The sequence below is a fragment of the Vigna unguiculata genome, chromosome 6 (genome assembly GCF_004118075.2).
Source record: "Vigna unguiculata cultivar IT97K-499-35 chromosome 6, ASM411807v1, whole genome shotgun sequence".
NCBI classification, from domain to species: domain Eukaryota; kingdom Viridiplantae; phylum Streptophyta; class Magnoliopsida; order Fabales; family Fabaceae; genus Vigna; species Vigna unguiculata.
In genome coordinates, this window is record NC_040284.1 from 29,492,149 (window position 1) to 29,518,773 (window position 26,625).

Sequence of the window (26,625 nt, forward strand, 5' to 3'; positions counted from 1 at the left end):
AAAAGAAAATCAAAATAATAAAACGCGATTTTTTTTATTATGCCTGATAAAAAAATAACTCAGAATTATCTTTAAATTTATCAATAACAAAAAAAAAAAAACAAACAATTATCATAGTAAGCCGTTACAGAGAGATCTTTAAAATGGATATGATGCAGTTAAAAGAGATAATCACAGATTATAGATACAGATATACAAATTCCAAACTCTATAAATTAAGTTCGTCACTTGTGGATTTCTACAGTGTTCGCTCTGGTTTCATTGAAATTAAGCTGTTTCTCTCTCATCTCTGATTTCATCTTTGATTCTTATTTGGTGAAAGGTTTTGGGAATGGCTGGTGGTTTCATCGCAACTGGTTCTCCTGGAAAGAACTATCCAGGAAAGTTGACTGGCAGAGTTTTCTGGACCTGTTTTGTTGCTGCATTTGGTGGATTGATATTCGGTTATGATCTCGGTATATCAGGTACGTTCAATCTGTATCAATCTAACTATCCACTCATTCTTATTGTTTTGTTCATTACTCACATCAAAATCTGCAGGTGGTGTGACTTCCATGGATCCTTTCTTGAAGAAGTTCTTCCCAGAAGTGTATGAAAAGGAAAACAATGTAAAGCCCTCAGATAATCAGTACTGTAAATTTGATAGTCAGACATTGACGCTGTTCACATCGTCTCTATATTTGGCCGCTCTGTTTGCATCAGTGTTGGCATCCTACATCACTCGGCTTTTTGGGAGGCGTCTTACCATGTTCTTGGGGGTGTGCTCTTTCTTGTAGGTGCTCTGTTTAATGCTTTTGCCCAAAATGTTACCATGCTCATACTTGGTCGCATGTTTCTTGGTTTCGGAATCGGATGCGCCAATCAGGTAATATATACTTATATGTTTCTATATCTATTTATACTTTTATTTTGATAAATTATTATTAACAATATGATGAATTATTTTTAATAAATTGTAATTAATTCTTTTGATATTACTTATGCTATGAATAATTAATTTATGTTGTATTTTTCTGTTTGCAGTCTGTGCCAATATATGTATCTGAGGTTGCTCCTCACAAGTATAGAGGAGCACTTAACATGATGTTTCAGTTGGCGATCACTATTGGAATATTTGTGGCCAATATTCTCAATTACATCTTTGCTCAAATGGAGAACGGACAAGGGTGGCGTTATAGCTTAGGTTGTGCAGGAATTCCTGCCTTAATGATCATGCTCGGTTCCGTCTTTCTTCCTGATTCACCAAGCTCTTTGATCGCACGTGGCCATGATGAGAAGGCCAAAATAGAACTTATCAAGATTCGAGGAACTACAGATGTAGAGCAAGAGTTTGAGGATCTTGTGGCAGCAAGTGAAGCCTCCAAAGCAGTGAAACATCCTTGGGTCTCTTTGTTGAAAAGACAATATAGGCCTCAACTCACATTTGCCATAGCCATTCCCTTCTTTCAGCAACTTACTGGCATGAATGTGATTGTATTTTATGCTCCTGTTTTGTTTAAAACCATTGGGTTTGGAGCCAGTGCTTCACTCATGTCTGCCATGATCACTGGAGGATGTAACGCCATTGCCACTCTTGTCTCCATTTTCACAGTTGACAAGTTTGGGAGACGAACTCTTTTCTTGGAAGGAGGAATACAAATGTTTATTTGTCAGGTAACCTTCATTTTAAACGGGATTTTAATGTTATTTTACTAGTATAATGTGATTAATTTGTTGTTTTTGATTTGGTTTGAAACAGATTGCAATAACTCTGGCAATTATGTTCAAATTTGGACTTGATGGAAACCCAGGAATATTGCCAAAGTGGTATGCTATAGTGGTTGTGTGTGGCATATGTGTGTATGTGGCAGGATTTGCTTGGTCTTGGGGCCCTTTAGGGTGGTTGGTGCCGAGTGAGATTTTTCCTCTTGAGGTGCGTTCAGCGGCACAAAGTATCAATGTCTCCGTGAACATGATCTTTACGTTTATCATTGCGCAAATTTTCACCACAATGCTTTGTCACATGAAGTTTGGATTGTTCATCTTTTTCGCATTCTTTGTTGTTGTTATGAGCATATTCATTAACCGTCTTCTCCCAGAGACTAAGGGAGTTCCCATCGAAGAAATGCATGTTGTGTGGCAGAATCACTCTTATTGGAAGAAATTTGTCAAACCAGCTGAAGTAGAACGAATTAGTGAAGAGTGTTAGGAGATTTTCTTTTATATTAGAGTATTATTAGATTTTCTTTTTATATTAGAGTATTGTTAGATTTTCTTTTTACATTAGAGTATTGTTAGATTTTCTTTTTATATTAAAGCATTTTTTGTTTTATTGATTTTTTGGAAATATTTTTAAATTTGACTCAATAAAAATATTTAGTTTTTTAATTTTTTTTTATGTTAATAGAGATGAATTTAATTTCATAAGAGAATTGGAATTTTCTAATCCAAAATCTTCTATAGAACCAACTAAACTAAAATTCTAGCCATTTTTCTTTTGTTTTGATAATATTATACATATTTTACTTTAAAACTATATAAAATATTTTTGGTAGAAATTTTTGGAAAAGATATATTTGACAAGCAACTTATTTTAAAAAAATAACCAAGTAATCAGGACGGACCTTAGGTGGTCATAAGGAGCATGCCTCCCTCAGAATTATTTTTGTTAAGATTACTTATTAAAATTATAATATTTTTATAATTTTTAAGAAATTTAATTTAATTATAAATAAAATTTAATTATTTATTGAATTTAAAAAATATAAATATATTTATTATTATCCTATTAATTAATAATTCGGAAACTATATTGTTAATATCATTTTTAATAAAAACTTAATTTAAAATTTTAACTTCAGTACTTTATTATTTATTATTAATACCTTAGTTATTTAAATTTGAAAAATTTATTTATATGACGATATTGGATAAGAATAAGACGTACATTTTGTGTAAACAGAAATAATATTTTTATTGTTAAATAAGATTATAAAATAAAATAGAAAATAAATTTTTTATAAATAATATAATTATTTACATAAAATATGACTGAAAGTTTAAGTTTTTTTCTTAATTATTGTTGAATTCAATAATTTAAAAACATAAGAAAAAGCTATTAGATATATATGATTTTTTTTATAATTATAATTAAATTATATATTAATTTTTTATTGTATTAATAATAATAATAATAATAATAATAAAATATATAAACTTTAAATATATTATGTTGGTTTTCAAAAAAGTTAATAATAGTGACTCAAAGGTATTTCACTAATTTGGATGATCTCCTACCACAAATAATAACTACTTTTAGTGTTAAAATATTGAAGTAAAATATTTAACTGAAATATTAATTTATGAGTTTTTAAGATACGATTATATAAAATTTTGATTGTAAAACTATTGGTAAATTTTTCAATGAAAAATTATTTTTTAACACTTTTAAAAATAATTATTTTGATCCTTAACTGAAAAAGGAATTCAATTTAAATTGTAACAAATTCAGATTAGAAATTTGAGTAATTGACATAAAGAGATTTTGAGGAGCAATTTGATTCAACGGGGCACCGTATAAAATTGAAACTATTATTAGAGTAGTCCCTCTATGCAATCCAGAAATACTTGAAGAACAATCAAAAGTCTAATACAGTTGATAAAAACTAAAACATATAAACCCCTTCAATAAAAATAGCGAAAAAATTCCAAACGGATACTCATGTTTTCTTTACTAGTTTAAGCCTTGTTTTCAAGAAGCTTATCAATCATTTCAGCTGCATCTTGAACGGTGACGATGCTCTGGGCGCTGTCTTCTTCCACAGTGATACCAAATTCCTCCTCGAGTCCCATCACAATCTCAACCTGCACAGATTGAAGAGCAAGTCTCAAATGATAAAGTAAAAGATCATCAAACTTAAGCCACGGATATTGTGTTTCGATATGTCACACAAGATCATAGTTTAGCATCATGCGGTAGTTCAAAGAAGCACACAGCAATAGTTGGGTAAGAACTATATAAACAACTTCATGCATTTTATCATTAACATTGAACAGAGTGCTCTGCTTTTAGATCAGTAAATACTTGAGGAAAATGAGTAGCCACTAGCCACCATCTAAAAAAGAATGATATCCATACACACCGTTTTATGTAGGCTCATATGTCATTACAGAGAAAGAGAAAAATAAAATAAAAGCACTAACAGGAGAAAATAAGATCTCAAATGAGTATAGTTCAAATAACAAACAGGTGGTACATCCAGTCAATTGTAGAGAAAACTAACAAATTTTATATATTTATTAATCAACAGCTTGATTTCAAAGCGTGATTTATACCACGAAAGCAATCCATAGTATGCATAGATTGGTAGATCAATATTAAAGTACCGTGTCAAGAGAATCAGCTCCAAGTGCAGCAAATTTAGACTCTCCTGTAACAGTTGAATCCTCTGACAGAGCCAATTGCTTCTTGACTATGTCACACACCTTCTTCACTGTCTCTGGTTTTGCCTGCATGACATAAAACTTTGATGGTTATATAATCTTCTATAGCTCGTGCGACATAAGCCAGAGCCTTTTTATGGATATCAGTAGTTTCAAGCACATAATTAAAAATTACGAGCATAAGGCAACAGATAATTCAATACTGAAAATACTGTGAATTTTAACGACTTAACAGCAGTATCTGCCCCCAATGAATAGTTTAGTATAAGATCAAATTTCAATAGCAAAAGAAGCTAAGGATGAAGTCTGTATTCTCCCCAATCCAAAATTTGTTTAAGCATTTAGAATATTAAACAAAAAGATTGAAAAAAGCCAGAGTAAATCAAGTCAGAGGATTCCATTTCTGGGACATGGTAAAATATGGGTTTTTGGCTGCAAATTTTACCGCGCATCTAAATTGAAACCGACGTCCTCTGGGTTGCAATGTAATGGATGGGAAATTCCTCCCGTTAATTGAAAGGGAAACTGAATTTGGGTTGGAAGTCCTGGTGCCAGAGACCTGCTTTTATCCAACAAGAACTAGATGAGTCCAAGCAATATAATATAAACGGAAGAAACCATAAAATACTACACAAGAGCAGTTTATTTTTTAGCATAAAGCAAGCAATAATGAAGTCAACTATAAATTCAGTATGTCTCTACCATGTATAATTGAAACTCATAAACAATGAGATGTTTTATTTCCAAGGGCAGATTGAGTTGTTGAGGAAGATTTTGACTAGAAAATAAGAAGAATCTTAAAAAGAGGTTTAAGACAACTAAATTAAGAAAACATAAAAGCACCAGGAAGCTGGCATACCATTGCTATAAAATATGTAAGTTTGGCCCTCTTAATCAGGATCTGGCATTTGAATCTAGAGAATCGAAAATATATGATCGAGAAAAGAAACCCAAACAAAGGTAGTAATAATTTGTTCTAGTAACATGGTTACAATAAAATATATACCCATTTTAGAATGAGTTGCTTCTGTAAAATAGTGTACATTTGATTAAAATTGGTTTTGAAGTGAAATAATCTTTTGATGCTTTTCGTCAACGTGAAACTTTATGAAAAAAAAATTATTTTGGTTGAAATTGTTTTGAAGTGAAATGATCCCTGTATGTTTTTATTCCAAGTACAACTTCAGCAGTAAACTTATCATGATATTTTTTATCCAACCCAAAAGTTACCAAATAAATCAATTAATGAAGCGATAAAAACAAACATCACATCTAAACATTTACCTGAGATCACTTTACATGATATTTCAACCAGATTTTATACCAAAAACATGCATAAAAAAACAAATCTTCTGTTGAAATAAAGTATAGAAAAAAAATCCAAGACCTCTAGTCAGCTGCTAGAAATCCATTATTATACTTGCATAACAAATAGATGAAAACAAAAAAATAGTGTGTCAAAGGAAAATAAGTCTTGGACCAAGTTCGACCGACATGTAAAATCGTCTATGAATTGTAAAGGTGATAAAAAAAGATGATTTAGTAATGAAGACATGCAAAAGCAAATGATATAACATGAAAGAAACAGATAGATTCGAACATATCAATTGATCGAACAGTTTGAATACAAGTGAAATAAAAAGAGGAAGATAAGAGATTTGAATATTTCTAGATATATATACCAGAGCTTGATTGGAAAGAGCTGCCAGGGACATGGAAGATCGCATGATGGAAGCCATTTGAGAGACTGAGAGAGCGATCTGGATCGAAGGACGTAGATTACGAGGTGCGAACGTTTCTTGTTTCAGAAATGATGGAAGAAAGGGACAATGTGATGGGTGTATTTATAGGAAAAGCATGTGAAACAGTGTTAATTGCGGTGGTTTTAAACCTCGCTTCGATACTTTCGAGGAACGGCACGTGGGATTTGGAAGAAACTGTTTTATTTGTTCGTTCCCCACCAATCTGGGTTTCCTTTTTCTTTGTTTGGTTCACCAAGCTAACACATTCATTATCTATCATCTCTGTGATTTTCTTGAACCCTTAGTTTATGATCGAATCTCCAGCTAAAAAAGTATTAGTAATTGATTTAGAAATACAGAAACATTTTCCTTTTTATTACATAGTTTAAAGTTTATGGAAAATTATTAAATTATTATCAGTTTCATGCCATATTCAGTAAATGATATTTTAATTTTGTACATTTTAAGAATGTGTATTCTTTACACTTTTTTTCATTGAGTTTATTTACTATACTTAAATTTATGTAAGTACTTATGATAACTATAACCAGCATTGAAAGAAATTGAACAAAATCTATTTTACACATTAAAAAATATCAATCACTTGATATATTCTTAATTACTACTGGTATTAGTTGGCGCTAGTTAATTGAGTCAGTTTAGATATCAGTGCGTAATTACTGTTTTATTACTAAAAAAAGGATAGACTTAGTGTATAATTTTATTTTCATTCTCTTCCACATTTTTATTTTCAGAAAAAAAAAATTAAAATCTTAAGTTAGTCGTAACTGTCATTTTAATCGTAGTCACGTTTTTACCATTTTATATTTCACAAGTTTAAATGTTAGATATTTATCATTTTATTCACTAAATTTATAGTGTTAATAGTTATTTGTCTCTTTAAAAATAATTATAATTAAAAAAATCGCATAAATATAGGAACTACTAAATACAGTCAACATGCAAACTCATGATATGAAGTATTTTAAATAAACAATTATTTTGTAATTACGATGATTGTTGATTCGGGCGTTAACATGTGAAAATATTCATTTAAATTTAGAGGTTGTAATTAGTAAAAACTCACGTGACAATTATAATTTATATATAGTTTGTATCGTGATTTCCGGAATCCTAATAGGGTTCGTCCTTTCTTCATTATTAAAACATTGGTGACCGTTCTTGTAACAATTGAGACTTTTGTTGAATTTTATATTTCAACCTTTTTAACTGTTTTTGTATCTATTTTTTTAATTGACAAGAGTTTAATTTTAAATTATTCATCCAATAATATTCTTAAATATTTGGTTGCTAATAAAAAGAAAAAATTCCGACCAAGTAAACATGGGTTTTTCCTAAATTCAGAACATCCATGAGTACGTTCACACCACTTTGTATGCACCGTCCAGAACTCTTTCAGGGCTACGACAACCTTTGTTGCCAAATTTAAAATGAATGGACGGTTGAGATTTCATAGAGATATCAGGATTTGGACATCTAACACTTCCTTCACCTATTTTCTTTGTCACTGTGTTTATGTTCCCTAGTGATGCTTATTTTCAACTCATCTATTTTCTTATTCATTGTTTTTTTTTTCATTTTAAAAATATTTTTAAAACATTTAAGTTCAATTTCATTTAGATTTACTAGCTCGTGAAAATAATAGATAAACAAAAAAAAAAGTAATTAAGGCAATTTTGAAGCTTACAATATCTTGATTAAATAGTAAATAGTTTACTATATTTTCACCCACTCAACTTCTTTTTTATCTGAACAATATTTTTATATATTTTTATATGCTATTAGGACCACAATTTAAGTTTAACTCGTTTTATAAAATTAATTGTTTTAATTTTTAGTTAATACGAAATATTTAATATATTTTTTTCACAATACACATAAAATGAGATTAAATATTTATGGATAAGTAAATAGTATGTAATGTAATATGTCTAACAAATTTACTAAATTAGATTCTAATATAAATTAAATTAAAGTCACTTATAAGATAAATATTATTTTCAGATATTTATTGTAAATTAGACTTACTTATAATTTATGTAAAATCTCTTACATCAATAATTTTTTTAATAAAATATATGATTAATAAATAAATAGTTTAAATGTCATATTCACTGTTGAATTATTTACCACGTCATTCTGATCAGTGAAGGGAAAGTCATGCCTAAATTTTTAAATTTGATTACGAGTAATCATTTGTCAACTAGTTAGATTAAAATAAACAGTACATCATTCACACAATTATACGGAAATTGACAAATTTTCATCAAACATATAGTTTAATTTAGACGATTTAATTGTAATATAATTTAAACGATTTAAGGGTAATATAATTTAAACGATTTAATTGGAATAAGCTAATACTCCAAAACATATTGTTTCTTCCATAATTATATCATTCTCTTGTGATCTTAATAAAGTTTAATTATGAACATAATATAAGTTCCCTTAGAACTATCTATGAGGATAGCAATCAATCAGTTTAATATATAACTTCATTTTTATATTTAAACGTGGTTAGATGAGGAAACTCTTCGAATATTTTCACATTTAAGCATGGAATTCGTATAAAATTTGATACTTTCTAGTTTCAAATTTTTTAAAAAAAAAACTATAATTTTTTTAACCAACGTTAAAAAATAATTACGTGTTAAACAGCATTCAAATTAACATCTAAATTGAAAGATGTCAAAAAAATATAAATTATTCAGACAATATCTTAAAATCTTATTTGACACATACATATATTTAACTTATATAATGACACAAATACATGGTTAACAATTATTATCTATGGTTATCCTTAAACACTAGGAAATATCCTTGAAAAAGTTGCCCATATAAAGTATATTAAAATTTTTTAAATCAAATAACCTCTCATTGGATGATTTTGCATCTTTCTTCCCTATTTTTTTCTTCTTTTTTACCTATGGTTTCGACCCTACCATTTTCCAGTCACGAAAAGAAAAGTGATGACGAAAAGAAGAAGATAAAGATACAGATAAAAAAGTTAATCCTTTTCAACGTCAGACTTGTCACTTCTTTTGAGCACATAATTTAAAATGATCTCAAATACAAAATAAACACGTATGAAAAACAAAACTCCTAAAAAAAAGTGTAAAATTGCTTATAAAAGATTATTGTTAATACCCCACATTATCCTTCGATATATATATATATATTTTTTAATTTATAGTTGTTATAATTATTTCAAAAGCGAAAGTAAGAGAGTAAAATGTCCTTCACTTTTTCTAGGAGTAACTTTATACTGATATTTGGTGGGATGACCAAATCCTTTCCTTCATATTTTGAGTCTTATCTTTTACCTTTCGGTGGGTTTCACTTAAATTAATTAGTGTAGTTTAATTATATAATAAGAATGTATTTGTTTAACATATTTGTTTTTATTGTTAATTTGGGTTCACACAAAAAAGGTAGAGTGGAAATTTTCTAGAGCTTTTGGAAGAAATTATATCTTTTAAAGTATTTTCTATACATTATTGTTTTACACTTCTAAACCAAGTAAATCACATTTTAGTGTTTGTTTTTTTATTATTTAGATTACACTATTGATTAATAAATACTTAACATTGAATTTTCAAAGAGTACTTAATTGCACTAATATTTTTCCATCTTTTAATCATTAATAGTATGTTCAACTCATACACTACATTGGATGAAAAATACACAGGTTAAAGTATTAATGCAAGATGGAATATACCATGAGTAATTCCTATCTTGTTCTTCATATGGTATTGAATTTGAAAATCTCATTTTAAACTACTAATACAAATGGTATTGGTTTTAGTGTAATATGTAACCTTATAGTCATGAAGGTGACTACTATGTGATATATTGAAAGTCTCGTGGTGGTAAACAATATTAAAAATGATTATAACAAGGTAACCTTTTTTTTTTATGTAAATTTTACATTATACTCATAATTTAATTTAGCTTTTATGTATTTTACAAAACAAATCATTATTTATTGTTGGACTGATGAAAATAACATGTTTTGAAAAGTTTCACATCACCTGGGACAACCTAGTGACTATATAATGAATTCTAAGTCCATGATATTTCTTGTTCCAAATTAAAGACACTTAAAACTATATTTGACTATTCTTTTTATTTGTTTATTCTTTTAATAAGAGTGTTGTGAAGTTTGCTTATAAAGGGCATGAATATGTTGTGTATATATTTTTTTGTGTTTATTTTATTTCTCTATTAATAAATATATTTTTTTGTATTTATTTTATTTTTCTATTAATAAAATAATTATTCAGAGTTTTTTCCGATATTGATAAAGACGAATGAGTATATTAAAAATAGAGGCCTATACAATTTATAAAAATTAGAAATAAATAGGATTTTTTATTTATTTGAAAGTGTAAATAATTGTCTCTGTTTTAATATTTTTTAACAAGACTACAATTTAAGTTATTTTATTGTTTGATATAGATTGATTATTGTATTAGATATAATTATAATTAATATAAAATAGATATACCATATTGATTGTATTTCTGACAATTTAACATACCGAACCGATTTTAACATTAAGTTATAACCTACGATTGAATAGGTAACTTTCAACGACATTATTAAATTTAAAATCAGTTAGGTACGTATGTAAATTATCACAGTAATTTATGTACCTGTGCAAATTTTCTGGTGTAATAATAAAAAAGGAAAAGAGAAGGCATAGATAGTGTAATAAAGCAAGAAGTGAAACGTAAAAATAAAGAAATGTAAGAACAATATAAGACAAAAAAAAGTAAGAAAATAAAAAAACACGTAATTTAAATATTTGGTTAATTCGGTGAGTCAAAGGCAGTCAATTAAATAGGAAAATATTGGTAAAATAAAATAAAATAAAATAACGGAGGAGTAAAGAAGATGGCGTGTTTGGTACAATTCTGATTTGTAAAAGTTGGCATTTTTGAAAAAAAGAGAAAGGAAAGAAGAGCGAGAAGGTGAGGTCGGAGAGGAAAGAGGTTAAGTTACAAGCAGTGTGTCGTAGTCCCACACCGTCCCCCCACCCCACGTAACCAACACAACACAACAACAATGCAAAGCTGTGCCTTTTCTCTCTCTTTTTCCCATTCTCGCTTTCTCTGTTCTGCACCACTCTCCCCATTCATTCTCATTCTGCATCCTTCACATGGCCACGGACCTTCTCCTAATCCATCCTTCTGACATCACTTTCCGCTGTAAGTTTTCCGTTCTCTCTCCGCCGCTCCTCCTCTCCTTTCGCTTCCTCACGCTCTCTCTCTCTCTCTCACACACACGCAGTTGAATTGAAGAAACAGAGTTCCTGCGTGGTTCGTCTCGCCAACCACGCTTCTCATCATGTTGCCTTCAAGGTGCTACTTAGTACTCAATCCACTCCTAACTTTTTTCATCCCAATTCAACGATTCGCTCATCGTTATTTGCAATTCAGGTCAAAACGACGTCGCCCAAGAAATACTGCGTCAGGCCAACCGTCGGCATTGTCCAACCCCACGGAACATGTGATTTCACCGGTATCCACTACTACACTTCTCTTGCTTTTCAATTCCCGTAGCCTGTTACAGTTAATGATCAACTCTTGGTTTGGAGGTAGTTACTATGCAGGCTCAGCGCACAGCCCCGCCGGATTTCAACTGCAAAGACAAGTTCCTCGTTCAAAGCGCGGTTGTCCCCGCTGGAACAACCGAGGACGACATCTCCTCTGACCTGGTCAGTCATGTTTTTTACTTTATGTTATTCAGCTTACCGTGTTTGTCGTGTGGTTTACTTACATTAATTAATCCTTTCCCTCTTCGCTTTCACAGTTTGTGAAAGATAGTGGAAGGCTTGTTGAGGAGAAGAAACTAAGGGTTGTCCTCATTGGCCCATCTTCTTCCCCTGAAAATGGAGATTTCAGCCAAGATCCACCAATCCAAATGCCTTCCCCTATTACAGTGAGTTTCTCCTACTTTATCACTCTCATTCATGACAAATTAATTTGTGATCTTGGATCACCACGTGTTGTATATTCCCGTCTTATTTTTGTGTCATATGTAACTGCGTTTTTTAATTTAAAAAAGTTTACAAAATTTGATTATATGTGACTCGAAGATTGCTTTGGACCAAGATAATTCTAAACCGTGTAATAATTTACATGAAATTATTATATGTTTCTGGACCACCATTTGTCTACAGTCTTGACTAACATGACATGTGTTTCAATTTTTTAATTTACAGCAGTTAATAACTCAATTACATGTCAAGAAGAGATTGTTTGAGACTAGTAATTTATCGGGAAAGAGAACATTGCTCTCAAATTGTTTCTTTCTTTTGTCAGGTTGAAAAAAGTTTGGAAATGGCCCAGGGTTTGGAGGAGGATGGAACGGATAAGGGTACTGTTGTTCCAAGACCAGTTGAGAAGGAGGGGGATATGAAACAAGTTAATGGTAATGAGAAATTGAGTTTTCCTAAGGATTTCAAGGAATTGGAGTCAAGGTTGAGTATAATGGATGCAAAGTTAAGAGAGGTTAGTCATAAGTACTTTTTTGACTTAGATTAGCAGTTATCTCACTGTTACTTTGATTTTAAGTTTCGTATTCCGTTAGTTGGTTGGTTATGGTTTAACATGTATTATCATCTCACATATCGCTGCCAGTGACAAATATTTGATTTTTGAACTTGAACTGGTCTATGAGCTTCAAGGGGTATTGATGGACAGTTTGGACTGGGGAAATCATGTTCAGGCTATGCACACCATGTAATATAACTTGGGATTTTACTTAGTTTAAAAGAAACAAGAGTGACATAAGATAAAATAACATGTTTTAGATAGAAATATGATAGACAAAAAAACTTAGACGCCTATTCGTTGATGGTGAGGATTTCTATACAACTTGCAGTAACTACTCAATGTTACAAAAGATAGAGCTAGAGAATGATATAATATAAAAGTACCAACCAACTCTGAGACATGTTCTAGCTTTGTGAGTTTCCAAATTTCAACTCATCCAATCTTTTTTCTTTATAAAAAAAAAGGGCATGTTTTATCATTATGTTTGAAAATGTCCTTTTTCTCTTGTAGTGTACTCATGATTGCTTATTGCCAAGCTCGTAAAAATGTAAAATGTTTATGCAATTTGACCTTTCGAATAATGTTCAACCTTAAAAGAAGATGGAAGCAATCAACAATCAGTTATAATCTTTGCAGGCCGAAGGAACCATCGCAAAGTTGAATGAAGAGAAGCGCAGGAACACCCGAGAAAAAAATTTGCTCAAGCAAGAGTTGGTAGGTACCTTCTTATTTTACTTTACGTCCTAATAAACTATTAAAAAAATTCGTGAGTTCCATTTTTCATGTTCAATAGTCCTTTTATACGCTCCATGGATACAGTTTACACAATAGGTGGGTACATTTTTGCAATCTTCTCACATTATTTTACTTGCCATGTAAGATGTAAACCTAAAAAGTGAGTGATTTTTGTTATAAGTACAACGGCAACTCCAAACCTCGAATCATCTCTACAACTCTTTTTAAAACACAAATTCTTTGTGACAGCAACATAACTAAAGGACCAGCAAATTATTACTCTCTTCCAATGGACAATAGATTTTAATTTTCTTATCTTCTTAATCAATTTAGTTATGGTATATATAGTTATCTAATAGATGGTTTCTCTAGAATGCTTTGCTTGGAACCTGTTTGAAATTATTGTTAATGTTCAGCTGCTGAATGACCATTTTTTATATTTGACACCTTTTACTTTTTTTGTTAGGAGATGATGAAGAAGAAAATGAAAATTAAAAGAGCTCAGGAGGGCTTCCCGTTTTTGTTTGTTTGTGTGGTTTCGCTTGTCAGTATGGCAGTCGGATATTATATTCATGCATAAGGAGCGAAATTGTGTATAATGACCGAGGTTCCAAAATAATGGGGTTCTCCTTCATGCTTTTCGGTAGATAACTATTGTTAATTGTAATGGTTGTACTCAATCAATGTCAATATGTGATACGTGGAAACCTTCCTGAAATGTTTGTGAAATGAACTGCACTTCTTAGGAGAAGCATTATACAGGGGCTCTGATATTCGGAACCAAAATCAGAGAGCAGAATTAGGTAATTTCCCCGATTATTGTTCATAATGTTCTGGCTACGTTCTTGGACAGTTTGGTTATCGATGAAAGGGGAATAGATTTGACAGAGGTGAGAAGAGAGAAAGATACTTAAAATTGTTTGATTTTTAAGGAGAGGAAAAAACTTAATAATATGTTACTATATAATAATAATAATAATAATAGTAATAATAATAATAGAAGAAGAAATAAAAAAATAAAGTAATATTTGCTCAATTATAATATATCAGAAATTTTCTCAATCCTTTATGAAAAAGAAAATTCAAAGGAAAAAAAATAATAATGGTGTTCATAATGACAAATGATAAAAGAATAATTATAATAGACACTATCTAAAAAAATAGTTTACATCCTTAGAATAGTTTATTTATCACGGTCAGCAAAATTTTAATTGATATCTAACAAAGAAACAATAATATTTTATTACAAGAACAAAAGTTCTTCTTATCAACATAAATAAACTATCATTCAAAAAAAATCAAAAAACAATCATTCTAATTACATTGATGAGTCATCGTTAACAACGGCTCCTTTCTTCCTAAATTGGTCCATCGATAAATCTGCTTCAATTTATACTCAGTCATTCATTAGAAAAAAATTTCAAAGACAAAAAAAATGGTCATAATGACAAAAATATAAAAGAATAATTATAATAGTCACTGTATTAAAAAATAATTTACATCTTTAAAATAGTTTTCTTAGTTGGTCAAAATGAAGTCATTACACACCAAAAAATTCAAGACTAAACTGTTCCTCCAATTTTTTTTTTTAAATCGGAGCAATTCCATACCTTTCCAATTTAAAATCAAATTAATAATTAAATTTTATTATAATTTATATATATATATATATATATATATTAAAATATTATTTTTATAATTAATATATAAAATCATTCTACCTAAATATTTAAATTATTATTTTTTATATTTTTTTCTTGCAAAAAAATTTCTATTTAAATTTATAATTTTCTAAAAATATAAAAAAAATCACTTTTAAATTTTACATTTTAAGTGACAAATATTTTTAATATAAAAAGTGTCACTTTACATTTTTATTTTTAGCATTTTAAAAATTATAAATATAAAAAGAGATTTCTTTTAAGTAAATATATAAAATATAATTGAAAAATTTAAGAAGAATGATTTTATGTATAAATTATAAAAATTATATATATATATATATATATATATATATAAATAGTAAGTAAATTTAATTATTAATTTGATTTTAAATCAATGATAAATCAAATTACTTCAATTAAAAAAACTAAAATAAATCATAATTATAAATATAAAGACAAAATTAAAGATGGAACTAAGTGGAAAACCAGTGCTAAGTACAGTTTTATGAAAGTATTTTGGTATTAACTTTTTTATAACCAAAATTAAAAAAATTATCAAAGACTTAGGGACAGTTTAGCAAATGATTAGTTTGTTAGTATTGTTTTGATTTATATGGAGGGAAGGTAAAAGACACGAGTAGAGAAGGAGAGATGAGAGTAAGAAGATTAATTATAATTTATATTAATAAATAAGAGAAGTGACTGTATAGTGGAGTTGTGGAGTTACAGTGTGATGCAGAAGAAGGCGTTACGCAAAACGCTTTCACTCAACCTCGACCCACTTCTTCAAAAAGCTTCTTATTTTTGCCTTCTCCCTCTTCTCCTCCTCCACAGAGAAGAGGAGAAGAACTTTTCTTATTCCCCAAAACTATAAAACAAACACAAACAAGGTTAATCTTATTCTTCTCCTTCTCCGTCTTCTAGGGTTTCTCTTCCGTCATTGCCAATTTCATCGTCATCATCACCTTCTACTCTCTTTCCTCTGCAGGCATTGCTCTCTCTTCCTCTCCATTCCTCAATTATATTCCGATTCCCTAATTTCTTCCTCTCTTTTTAGGGTTCTCATCGTTCCCTAACCGATTCCGTCATTTTTCGCTTCTGAGGTACGCCCATTCTCCTCTCGCGATCTATTATTCTTTAAGTTTCGCCAATGCCACTTTCTCTCTTCTGTCTGTTCTGTGCTTTTCTTTTTTCCTTCATTGCTATCTCTCTTACTACTCCTATTCGTCATTAGCTTCGATATTAGCCGCTGTTTCTTTTCTCTTTCGCGTCAATGTTGTGTGTTGTTCTTGGATTGACGATGATCCGTTGTTCAACGGTTATGCAGGTTTATCTTCTCTTTTCAATGGTATGTTCCCCAGGAGATGGTGGCAAAATGGGAGTCATGGCAAGGCTTCTTGCTTCTCAGACAGTTGCAGGTATTTAGAGACCCTACCCTTCCGTATCTATTAGCTGCATGTTATGCCTGACACTGTTTTCTGGATTCAGGTCATCATATTGTATATTTAATATAATATAATATAATATAATATAATACCACGCAACAAATAGTTTTTTAATTATAGAATAAACTAGTACAAGAAGTGATTGTATTCATTTCTTGGAATGCATAAAAAGATGGAGAAGAAGTTAAAAGAAAAAGAAATAATACTAATAATTGATAGCATCTTGCAGAAGTTGCATAGTTAGGAGATTACTTATTGGGGGAAAATTCAGATGAGGATGTCTTAGTGGCTTCTGGAAGTCACAAAGTACAGCTAATGGGTAAATAGGAAAAGAAAACCAGTTTATGGGTGAAAATGTCTAAGACAATGCATAAAAACATTGCATTCCCGTAATTATTATGGATTATGGATTATAGATAATACATGCATCGGCAATGTAAATAATTTTGTATATTGTTATCTAATCACAAATCACCGAGTCATTTTTTATTTTTATTATAAATATTGTACTTACCGTGACCTCTGATAGATTGACAGTGTAGTTTATTAAATTCTTTAATTTATGGATTTTTCTTTCATTTTCAATGTCTGATTGAACCTCATTTCTTTGTGCATGACTTGGAAGATGACTTTGCCTATCAGAAGTCGGCTGCTGAATATATAAGTACAGAACTACGTGAGGCGGACGAAGCAAATTTGCTTCAGGAAGAAGGTTGTTTAAAGTGTTTTTGTTTTGTGAATCAACCTTTTTGTAGTACAATCTGTGGATATTCCTTGGTAGAAAGTAATTTATAGTCTTCATTATTTATTTAGTCCAATGTGATTTATTTGGTAGAAGAATAAGTGGTAATGACTGCCATTCTAATAATCAATCAGTCTCTGCTTGGAAAAAAGCTTCTTAAAAAACCACTTACAGACGAAGAAAATAAGACGGTAAATGGATTTAACCTCTCTCATGAGTTATAAATTAGTTTATGTGTGTGAAGTTAACTTCGACCAATTAGATTTTGTATTTTTAACTTGAGAAATAACTGGATTTTTTTTTCTTTAAGAAACTTATCAGTCTAAATGTAAATATTTTCTTTTGGGGGAAACGGGGACAAGTACTTTGTCGAAGTGGAACTACATATAATGGTCAAATGAACATGTTTAGTTTTGAGGAATTTTTTTTCTTTCTGGGCTTTCGATTATCGTCTTATTTCAATTTTATGAGTATAGTTTCTAATTTGTGCTCATTTTCCAGTTCTTTGGTCTTTGTACAATTGTCATTTCGTATTAGAGATTTTTAAAATGCTTCTTCACATGTTTTATATCACAGATATGCATGTCTATGGTGTTAGCCCCATGACTGATGGCTTGCAGCTGGTAAGGTTTGCCTCATGTTTCTACTTTTTCTTGTTCGCTAGTGGACGCCAAGAGTCTGGCCTGAGACTTTATGTGGTTTCTTTATTGGTATAACCTGTTCTTCTTAGGTTTCATGCGGATATTATATGGCATAATATTTATAATCTGTTATTGCTTCTTATAGTTTAGTATACCTTAAATTCAGTGATTATTGCTTCTTTTTATTACTTTTCTACTGCCATATTCACCAGGATGGCACAGAGCAACTGACACAGTTTGGAAACAGTTTATGCATTTTATACCAACTTTGTAATTATATAATTGATTTAGATGTTATAACTTGTAAATATCTTCGTCTCCAGGCATTAGCTTTTAGAAAGTATAATCTAAAGAAATTCATATAACTGATTGCGTGATATTTTTTTAGGTATGCTGCAACAATTGCAAGAAGCCAATTAAAGACAGTCAATTTGCTGCTCATACAGGTTTAATTTTGGCTTCTTTTAGTATTTATAATAGAACTTTGTGAGGCTTTTCAAACTGCAAATGTCAATGTGTGGCTAGTTTAGTACCAGCTTTCGTTTTTTGTCCCCCATACTTTAAAAGGTTACTAATACTGAACCTTGCTTCGCCATCCTCCCTGTGTTTCAGAACTTTGTCAGTCATTAAAGCTCTCAGAACAAACTAGGTTGGAGTTTGATGGCAGCACCGGGAGTCTGAAACCTCCTAGGAAGGAAAAGAAAAAGTTAGCAGCTTCTTGTGCTAGTATCCTTAAAATATGAATTAATTAATAAATTGCTAAGACATTTTTAGTTACTATACTATTATATCTTAAGTTTAGTCATAAGTAGTTTAATCTTCTGCTGATTGTTTTTGTAGAAGGTATATGACTCATGTTTTCTGAAAGGCTTGAATGTTTTGTAGTCTCTGTGAAATTAACGAATTTTTGTTTCCTATGCTTCTTTTTTCCATTTTTTTTTCTTGTTTTTCATCCCTTTTCAGTCCATGTAAAATATTTTTCTTTGGTTTTCATCCTTTCAAAAATTTTAAATCACTGTATTTAGTCCCCTATTTTTACTTTAAGCTAGATGAATATCATTTATTTTACGAATCTTTGGAGTTGTTTTTGGTGACATATAGTGACATTACATTACAACACTAGTAGTATAGTATGCATCTCTTGGAACCTTTGACCACGAACAAAAAAAAAATTATACAGGGGCCAAAATAAATAAAAAAATAAAAAACTTATTTATTTAAGGTTGACTATAAACATATTTAAGTAGTAACTTTGATTTCTTTAGTAGATTTCTTCTTTTAAAGGAGTCCTTTATTTTTTCTGAATACTTTCTAATGTTAGGTTTTCGTAACATTACTTTTTGTGCCTCATAACCCCTCATAGACCAAGCTTCAGCCGTTGGGGAGCATAGAAGGTCTGGGTCTATGGATAATATTGACTCGGATTTGTCACAATCCCACCGGATTAGTCAAATCAGAGTGATTCCCTTTTCAAACAAGGTTAAAGGTAAAAGCCCGATTATTTTTGTAAGTTTTCTCCTTCATTATCAGTGGAATTCTCATACAGAAGTTTATGTATTTTCTTATAAATTCTATTTTACCATATGATTACTGCTTGTTTTAATTTTTTACAAGATTGAATGTATTTTAAAATTATTTCGTTCAAAAGCTAAGGCATATTGGTGTTATTAGTTTGCTATTTCTATCACTTGTGTTAACTTTCCCTGAAACCTTCAACAACCAAATGCCGCTGGGTTTGTTTACGAGTATTTTTATGGAACTAAAATTTAGCCTCCCTCTACCATTTTACTCATGATCATAGGAGAATATGATCTTTGCTTTTCATTGGCTTACAGGTTTAGTTCAAAACCTTTCATTATATTGCTGAAGATGGATTGATTCGAAATATTATACAATGTTGATTGATGATAGTTTAGACTGTAATTTCTCTTGTTAAAACATATTTGATCTTTTTTGCTGGTTTTATTTTGCTTGATGTATGTCTCAAGTTTATTTTGCTGGTTGGAGTACTATTATTGTTATGGTTACATAAATCTATTTTCCCATGCCCTATGCTATTGGTTTGCTAATCAATTTGAAAACTTGATTCATTTTAGTTCCAATTTCCTTAGGACACTCTACTTGTGTCGATGGAGCATCTATGATGGATGGTACCAGGATTAATCCTGGAAATAAGGACCACCCAGCTTCTGTAATGCATCCTCCAACAAAACGTCATAAATTGTATGCTTTCTTTGTTCATCTGATTTGCGCACACATGTTGTATGATTATTTTAATATCATTGTGGTTAACTTTGTGGCTTAGATTATATATTGATATTTGTTGTGTTAATTTGATTGTGTGCCTATGTTACCAGATATTAATCATAAGTTCTTGATTAACACAAAATAAATTTGAATGCATCATTTATTGCATAATACTTCCATTACCCCTCCCCAATAAACTACCACTATCAAATGGAAAATTATTAAAACTGCAGATATAAAAAGTTGTTAATCAATTATCAAATAGGCTGTCGTTCAGTGTGAATGATTGCCTGCCATAACCACTATACCTTCACGGTATTGAAAAAAATGAAAATTATAATTAGAGGTTAAACACATTTGTTTAAAACTTATGTTAGGAAATTTGATAATTATTCCCATTTATTGGAGTTGTTAATCATCCCTCTTAAATTTATATCCAATCTGTTATGTTTATTGCAGGAGAGCAAACACCCACCTACCTGTACTAGAAAGCCCTGGAAGAGATTCTGGAGAGACCAAAACTCTGAGTTTCACTGATGGAATAACTTGTAAGTGTGCAATTATACGTGTTGAATGAAAAAAGTTGTTCTTGCAGGACATACCTATAATGAGTTTCTTACCCTTATAAACTCCAGCTTAAAAAAAGTCTTTGCATGATGTGAAAACATAATTATTAATTCTGTTCTACCATATTTCATTTTTATAAGTGAACTAGAACTTGGGCATGTACATTCTAAAAACATTCTAGTGTCAAGCGAAGGCATGTTGAATGCCAAAATATGGATGCTAAAATTTATTTTTCTCAAAAAGTTACAAGCTATTACTGATTTCCATATATGCTCAAATGTGTGAAAGTTATTTTCATACTTCTCAAATTCTATATTTGTGGACACTAAACAATGTTAACTTTCAGAGAAATTAGTAATTTTCTTATAATATTCTTATGCCACCAAAGCCCTCCTATGTATGCGCAGTGAATCCTTGGTTTTTGTAATGTTTAGTCTGACATTAATGACAACTGTGCTATTACTTTTACTGTATTATGCTGTTCGCTCTTTGGCGATTGGGGACCTGGTCATGGAATGAATCACCTAATTAATTCTGATTCCATTTAGGCAAGGACTTGGTTGAAATAACTACTTCAGAACATGGAGATCCTAACCGAAAAATCCTTGGGCAGGTCCTTGTGCAACATCCAAACACTACGAAGAATGGTATTAAAAATATATAATTTAAGTTTTGAAAGTCATTAACTTCCGGCAACTGGTAAAATGGAAGACCTTTCCTCCAATGTTTTTTCCTTTAATTTTTAATTTTAGTGTTTCTAATACAAGCTGGTGTTTGTGTAAACACGTTTTTTTGTTGAATTAGAATTTCCTGCGCCCCTTGCTACGAAGATATTTTATTCACAAAGGACCAATCGACTGCGTGCCAGACTTCGCCATCTTTACTTCCAGAACTTAAACGAGCAATTGCGTACTGATTTGTGTCCAAAGACATCACCTGAAGATATGGTCACATTCCAAGATTCATCTCTTAGATGCCCTTCATCTTCTCAACTGGACAATGTGCCCGAGGTGTGACAATCTTTGCTCTTTTTTAATGCTGATCATTTACAATTATAGGTCGAATCATGTCAACAAAGTTATACAGTTCTTTTTTTTTTTTGAAAAATAGGGCCGATCATCTCCTCAAAAATCTGATCATATTCTTGCCAAAAGCTCAGAAGTTTGCGTACTAAAAGCAGGAGGCCTGCCAAGTAATGGTTTGTCAAATCAGTTTCTTCTCGATAATGTTTCAAGGTCTACAGCCACTCATGTTGGTTTGACTAGAAGCAACTTTCTTCCAACATCCTATTCATTTTCTAGCAACACAGGTAATCTAATATGTTATTGAGTTGTCTTTTCATGTTTATAGGGTATTCTAAATTTAGAAAAACTAAGTAATCGTGAAAAGCCTATCACTAACTAAAGGACGGATTGAGGTGAAAGATTTGCTTTGACAAAAAGCTGACAATTTTTGGAGTGATAGCTTGAAGGAAAATGATTGGTACAAGTTGTTAACGAGTGTTTTTTGTTCTGTTTTTTGTAGGAAATTCATTGGGAACAATGCAGCAACCGAATGGTAGTGTTCCTGTTATTTAGAAACCATGGTGGAAATTTTTTGGGTTGGTTAAGGTTCAGGTAAACAATACTTGAGTTTAGGATTTAGCTCCTTTTTTGAAGCTGATAAAGTAAATTACTCAAATTGTGTATCCTGTCATCTGCTTTGTACATGTAAACTTCTGTATAAATGGATGGAAATGAAGAAATTATTAGTTCTATATCCCCAGTGTCCTCAACTCGATACTTGGTCTTCTGTTATTTATGCTTACTAGTATTTGCATAGCAGCTTGCATCGTTCTTGATATTACAGGTTTCTCAATACAAGAATATATTTGGGAACAGATATGCAGATTTACAATGCTATCAGCTATTAAACAGGTTCCAGTATGTCAGAAAAAGTGAGTTTTGGACTGTGTAACAATATGATCAGATGATAATTAGACTAAAACTTCTATTTCTCCAGTAGGAATAATTTATTATTATAACAAATTTTATATTTTGTTTTAACAATTAGTCAAGGCTCTGTATTTCTGTTTAAACGGGGGCCTCTATTTAATTTTTTTATTCTTATTCCTAAAATTTAACTGTGTCAAATCTTTGTGTTTTCTTTTGGATTTATTTTGAACCAGAAAAGAACTCTCCTCATGGAAATCTGGCAGTGATATAATGTATATTTTAATTTTTAATTTTGAAGTAACTTTGGAGGAAAAAGGTAATTTTGTTTTAAATGGAGGCCACATGTTCATTTGGTGAGTACAATAAATTTATTATCACGTTGTCCTTTGTTTAATTCCATGCTTGAAATGATCATGGAAGCACATTCATTAATGATATGAATATTCACAACATTTTGCCTACCTGTGGAAGGTTCGTGGGAGTTGGAGAATCGGGTGCTCAACTTAATGAAATTGAGAATTTGGTAAATTTTTTATCGGAAATATAGTAACATTTGATGTACATGCGAAATGACACCAGATATTGACTTCTCTCTGTCACTTTTGGTAGGAATTGTCACATTCCATTCACGTCTTCTAATATCTAGTAGCAGATTCTTCTTTATGCCATCTGGAAAGAAAAAAAATCAGGTAGTGTACCACATGGAATTTTATTAGAATAGATGATGTCATACCACGTGCTAGTCCAGACTCACCGCAACTAGGTGAATGCTTTGTTGGAAAAATCAAAGATACTTTATCTTATTTTGACTTGTATGAAATGAATAAGAATTATTTATTTGGGATTACAGTAAATAAATTTATTATAAAAATGTATTTTTTAATATCTTTAATATAATCCAAAATTTTTAATATCTTATAAATTTTGGTTTCTCTAATTTAATATTTATGAAAGAAATTGTTTTAATGACTGTTTGAAATATATTTTTGTTGTTATTAATGAAATGATGTGAATACTGTATTTCTTTGTGTTTTTTGATTTGTCGATAACTTGTCTTTTTAATATTTTTAACTTTTTGTCAATTTTTTTTTTTACTGACGGGATAACTTTTAGGTAGGGAGGAATAAATAATATTGTAGATGAAATAAACAAGTTGAAAATGATAAGAGAGAATTATTATTTTAAAATATTTTTGGTTTGAGTTGTTTTAATTTGATCCATTTTTCGTCTGTGCAATAATTGTTTGAGACAGTGGTAAAACAGTGATCAGCTGTAGACAAATAAGATATTGTGGGAAAGAAGATCAATTCATTATATTTATATATTTCTAAAATAAAGTGTCAAACGATGAGGTGGTGCGCCACTTGTTTTGCGAACTCTACTTTGTATCTCTTTCCCTCTTTATATATAAACTAAATTCTAAGGTTTATAAATTTAAATATTTTTATTTAACTTGTCTATTCAATACATAATTATTCACGATCTTGTTAAAGTAATACAAATATTTAATTATTTTATATTAATTGTTATATATTTTTATATTATTCATAAAATTTTATTTTTTAATACAATGAGGTAGATAAAATAAGCAAGCAAGGAGTAAAATAACAATTATGTTATTTAATTAATAAAAAAATTAATAAAACAGATGTAATTAAATATAAAATTTTAGAATATTTAATGGATAAATTTTTTAATAGAAATTTAGTTTAAAATATCAAAGTTTATGAGGTAGAAACTTAATTAAACCTATAATCATATATTCTATAATAGAAGTGATAAAATAAATGTTTAATATTCAATTTATCATGAGAAATTAAGAATGAAATATAAATTTGAATTTCTCAATTTTTCTATGAAATGGACTTTTTATTCTGTGTACATAGTTAATCTCGTAAACATAAAATGGTTTTCTTACTTGAATATATTTTAGTCATAAATTTTGTTGTTGAAGCATTTAAATTAAGTCTCGGCCTTCAAAGCATTATCTTGTCTTTGGTCTTTTTTTTTTTCTCCATCACACCATTATTTTGTGTGAAAAGTTTGAGTTGATATGATTTCAATGCATTTGGGAGAGTTGAGTAATGTTGTGTAGTGGTAGAATGAGTCACTTATAATCTCTTTTTGTTTGCCAGAATAGTTCTAAACTTTTGTCTCCTACTACACCCACTTCCTCCTTCCTTCTTCTTTTGTCATTTTCATACTTTCATTTCCCTGCTTTTGGCTTATCTATAATTCTATCAACAAACCATACTCTATCACATAAATCTGAAGCCACCATCTTTATTTTGCTTCTACGAATATACATACACAACACGATTGGAATTTGCCTTTAATATCTTCTCCCCATCTTGTCAATTCCACACCCTCCTTTTCAGAGTTGTCTTTTCTTCAAATATATATAAAAAAATGATCTTTTTTATGTGTTATCTCATAGTAAGCATCACAAATATAGAAATATAATGTTTTCCTGCTTTGCCTTTTTCACAAATTACATGTCATTTTTTCTAGTTTTTATCCCAATCAGGAGAAAAACGAGTCAACTCATGCTAAATTAAGCATAGGTTATAGGTTATTATAGTAATTGATGAATGAATGAATTAATGTAAATGAAAAAGCCATATAAGCCTTTAGGATTGTAAGTCTTTGTCTTTTAAAATGACAGCCAGTTATGAGACAAACAGTTGCCTTCTTTCAAACTCTCGACCCAAATTTTATTTATTTTTGTTATAAAACAATATCAAATATGTAATATTTCAATTTTGACAAAAAAAAAATTGTAAAACTTAAAATAACACATAACTCTTGTTAGAAATAAATAGTAAGACGCAGCTTTCGTGCCGTTTTAAATATTTGAAGTGCAAACTTTATTAGTGGTAATGAAGTTATCCGGTAGTGTACTGTAAAACCAGTCATTTATATAAAAAAAATGTAAGAATTATATAATATGAAACTTTGATAAAAGTAATGGTCTGTGACAAGTAATGAAATCTCCACTATTTTTACTATTCATTCATTTAGTCATATAGGTTATGATTACTTTGGTTTTGGTGGAATACTTTAGTATGTAACTTCATTTAAAACGTTGCTAAATTTATTGGCAGAAAAATAAAACTTATAAAATGCATATGATGTCAACAAAATTTGTATATGCAGATATTTGCAGATAAAATTTATAATGAGTAAAAAATAGATATTCGCAGATAATGAGTATGAGTATTTTTTACATCTGCATCTTAACGAGGTAAGTACCCTTATCATAATATTCATACATGTGTATACTCATATTCACTATACTATAAATTAAATTGAAAAAGAAAATGATTAAAATATATTATTAAATATTTTAATTTTTTTTTATAAATATCTACAGATACTAGTGAATATTAAAAAAATATAGATATTCATATAATAGATACCATACGAAAATAAAGACAGATATGAAACAAATATTTATGTGTGAATAAAGATACAGAAAAACTATTATCCATACTCTAACCACTACTTCGATATCCCTAATGTATTTTTTTTAATGATTTTTATTAAATGTGGTCATTTAATTGTTTTGATTATAATTTTTTTTGGACCAAAAATGTTGTTATTGAGTTATACTAAAAGCTTATAATTCTTTGTCATGTTCTCTCCCTCTTCTTTGTCCCGCTTCCTTTTTTGTTCATTATCTTGCCCATCATTTCGTTTATATTCCAATTTTAGTCGATTATTAAACTATTAAATTTCCTCAAATGTTGTTTTAAAGGATCCATGTGCTTAAACATAAACTTGAAATAAAACACAAGGAACCATGTTGATAATTTTGTACAAAAAATTATATTTTACTCTTCTCAATCCTTCACCGTCTCCTAGTTGGAAACTTGCAAAGCACCACTATCTGTTACATCACA

The 26,625-nt window shown here is 29.9% G+C and overlaps 3 protein-coding genes and 1 pseudogene across 10 annotated transcripts; 3 read left to right on the plus strand and 1 right to left on the minus strand.

Annotated features, from left to right (window-relative positions):
* Nucleotides 1–331: 331 nt before the first annotated feature.
* On the plus strand, nt 332–2,188 carry LOC114188603 (annotated as a pseudogene).
* A 1,346-nt stretch (nt 2,189–3,534) lies between these two features.
* On the minus strand, nt 3,535–6,350 carry LOC114187078 (acyl carrier protein 1, chloroplastic-like). 2 transcript variants are annotated; one of them, XM_028075205.1, is made up of 4 exons: nt 6,105–6,350; nt 4,868–4,981; nt 4,366–4,488; nt 3,535–3,843 (listed from the first exon to the last, which is right to left on the minus strand). In XM_028075205.1, exons 1-4 carry the CDS (start codon nt 6,159–6,161, stop codon nt 3,718–3,720), a joined length of 420 nt encoding a protein of 139 aa, XP_027931006.1. In that variant the 5' UTR covers nt 6,162–6,350; the 3' UTR covers nt 3,535–3,717. The 2 variants fall into 2 exon arrangements, with proteins under 2 accessions (XP_027931006.1, XP_027931005.1); XM_028075204.1 differs by having other exon boundaries at nt 4,868–4,984; nt 6,105–6,274.
* Nucleotides 6,351–11,147: 4,797 nt separating this feature from the next.
* Nucleotides 11,148–14,240, plus strand: LOC114187254 (vesicle-associated protein 2-2-like). Of its 2 annotated transcripts, none has more exons than XM_028075449.1 (8): nt 11,148–11,398; nt 11,481–11,551; nt 11,630–11,711; nt 11,792–11,907; nt 12,003–12,131; nt 12,515–12,703; nt 13,385–13,462; nt 13,953–14,240. In XM_028075449.1, the coding sequence occupies exons 1-8, from the start codon at nt 11,350–11,352 to the stop codon at nt 14,061–14,063; spliced, it is 825 nt and encodes a 274-aa protein (XP_027931250.1). In that variant the 5' UTR covers nt 11,148–11,349; the 3' UTR covers nt 14,064–14,240. The 2 variants fall into 2 exon arrangements, with proteins under 2 accessions (XP_027931250.1, XP_027931249.1); XM_028075448.1 differs by having other exon boundaries at nt 11,149–11,398; nt 13,950–14,240.
* Nucleotides 14,241–15,862: 1,622 nt separating this feature from the next.
* Nucleotides 15,863–22,563, plus strand: LOC114189193. Of its 6 annotated transcripts, none has more exons than XM_028077904.1 (14): nt 15,863–16,135; nt 16,205–16,250; nt 16,475–16,565; nt 17,218–17,304; nt 17,911–17,957; nt 18,364–18,421; nt 18,588–18,701; nt 19,339–19,461; nt 20,072–20,198; nt 20,682–20,770; nt 21,338–21,436; nt 21,594–21,799; nt 21,900–22,098; nt 22,314–22,563. In XM_028077904.1, the coding sequence occupies exons 3-14, from the start codon at nt 16,493–16,495 to the stop codon at nt 22,364–22,366; spliced, it is 1,275 nt and encodes a 424-aa protein (XP_027933705.1). In that variant the 5' UTR covers nt 15,863–16,135; nt 16,205–16,250; nt 16,475–16,492; the 3' UTR covers nt 22,367–22,563. The 6 variants fall into 6 exon arrangements, with proteins under 6 accessions (XP_027933705.1, XP_027933703.1, XP_027933707.1 ...); XM_028077902.1 differs by having other exon boundaries at nt 15,863–16,037; nt 16,136–16,250; XM_028077906.1 differs by having other exon boundaries at nt 15,863–16,037; nt 16,136–16,250; nt 20,087–20,198.
* The last annotated feature ends 4,062 nt before the right edge of the window (nt 22,564–26,625 follow it).

Excerpts from the sequence above, each read along its gene's own strand:
- LOC114189193 (XM_028077903.1), top strand. The coding sequence starts at position 16,493 with ATGGTATGTTCCCCAGGAGATGGTGGCAAAATGGGAGTCATGGCAAGG. Across the intron at positions 18,702-19,338 it reads GTTAGCAGCTTCTTGTGCTA|ACCAAGCTTCAGCCGTTGGG; the intron begins GTATCCTTAAAA and ends AACCCCTCATAG. Across the intron at positions 20,199-20,681 it reads CCAACAAAACGTCATAAATT|GAGAGCAAACACCCACCTAC; the intron begins GTATGCTTTCTT and ends TGTTTATTGCAG.
- LOC114187078 (XM_028075204.1), bottom strand. The coding sequence starts at position 6,161 with ATGGCTTCCATCATGCGATCTTCCATGTCCCTGGCAGCTCTTTCCAAT. Across the intron at positions 4,985-6,104 it reads CTCTTTCCAATCAAGCTCTG|CAGGTCTCTGGCACCAGGAC; the intron begins GTATATATATCT and ends GTTGGATAAAAG. Across the intron at positions 4,489-4,867 it reads GGTTTCAATTTAGATGCGCG|GCAAAACCAGAGACAGTGAA; the intron begins GTAAAATTTGCA and ends TATGTCATGCAG.
- LOC114187254 (XM_028075448.1), top strand. The coding sequence starts at position 11,350 with ATGGCCACGGACCTTCTCCTAATCCATCCTTCTGACATCACTTTCCGC. Across the intron at positions 11,908-12,002 it reads ACGACATCTCCTCTGACCTG|TTTGTGAAAGATAGTGGAAG; the intron begins GTCAGTCATGTT and ends TCGCTTTCACAG. Across the intron at positions 13,463-13,949 it reads ATTTGCTCAAGCAAGAGTTG|GAGATGATGAAGAAGAAAAT; the intron begins GTAGGTACCTTC and ends TTTTTTTGTTAG.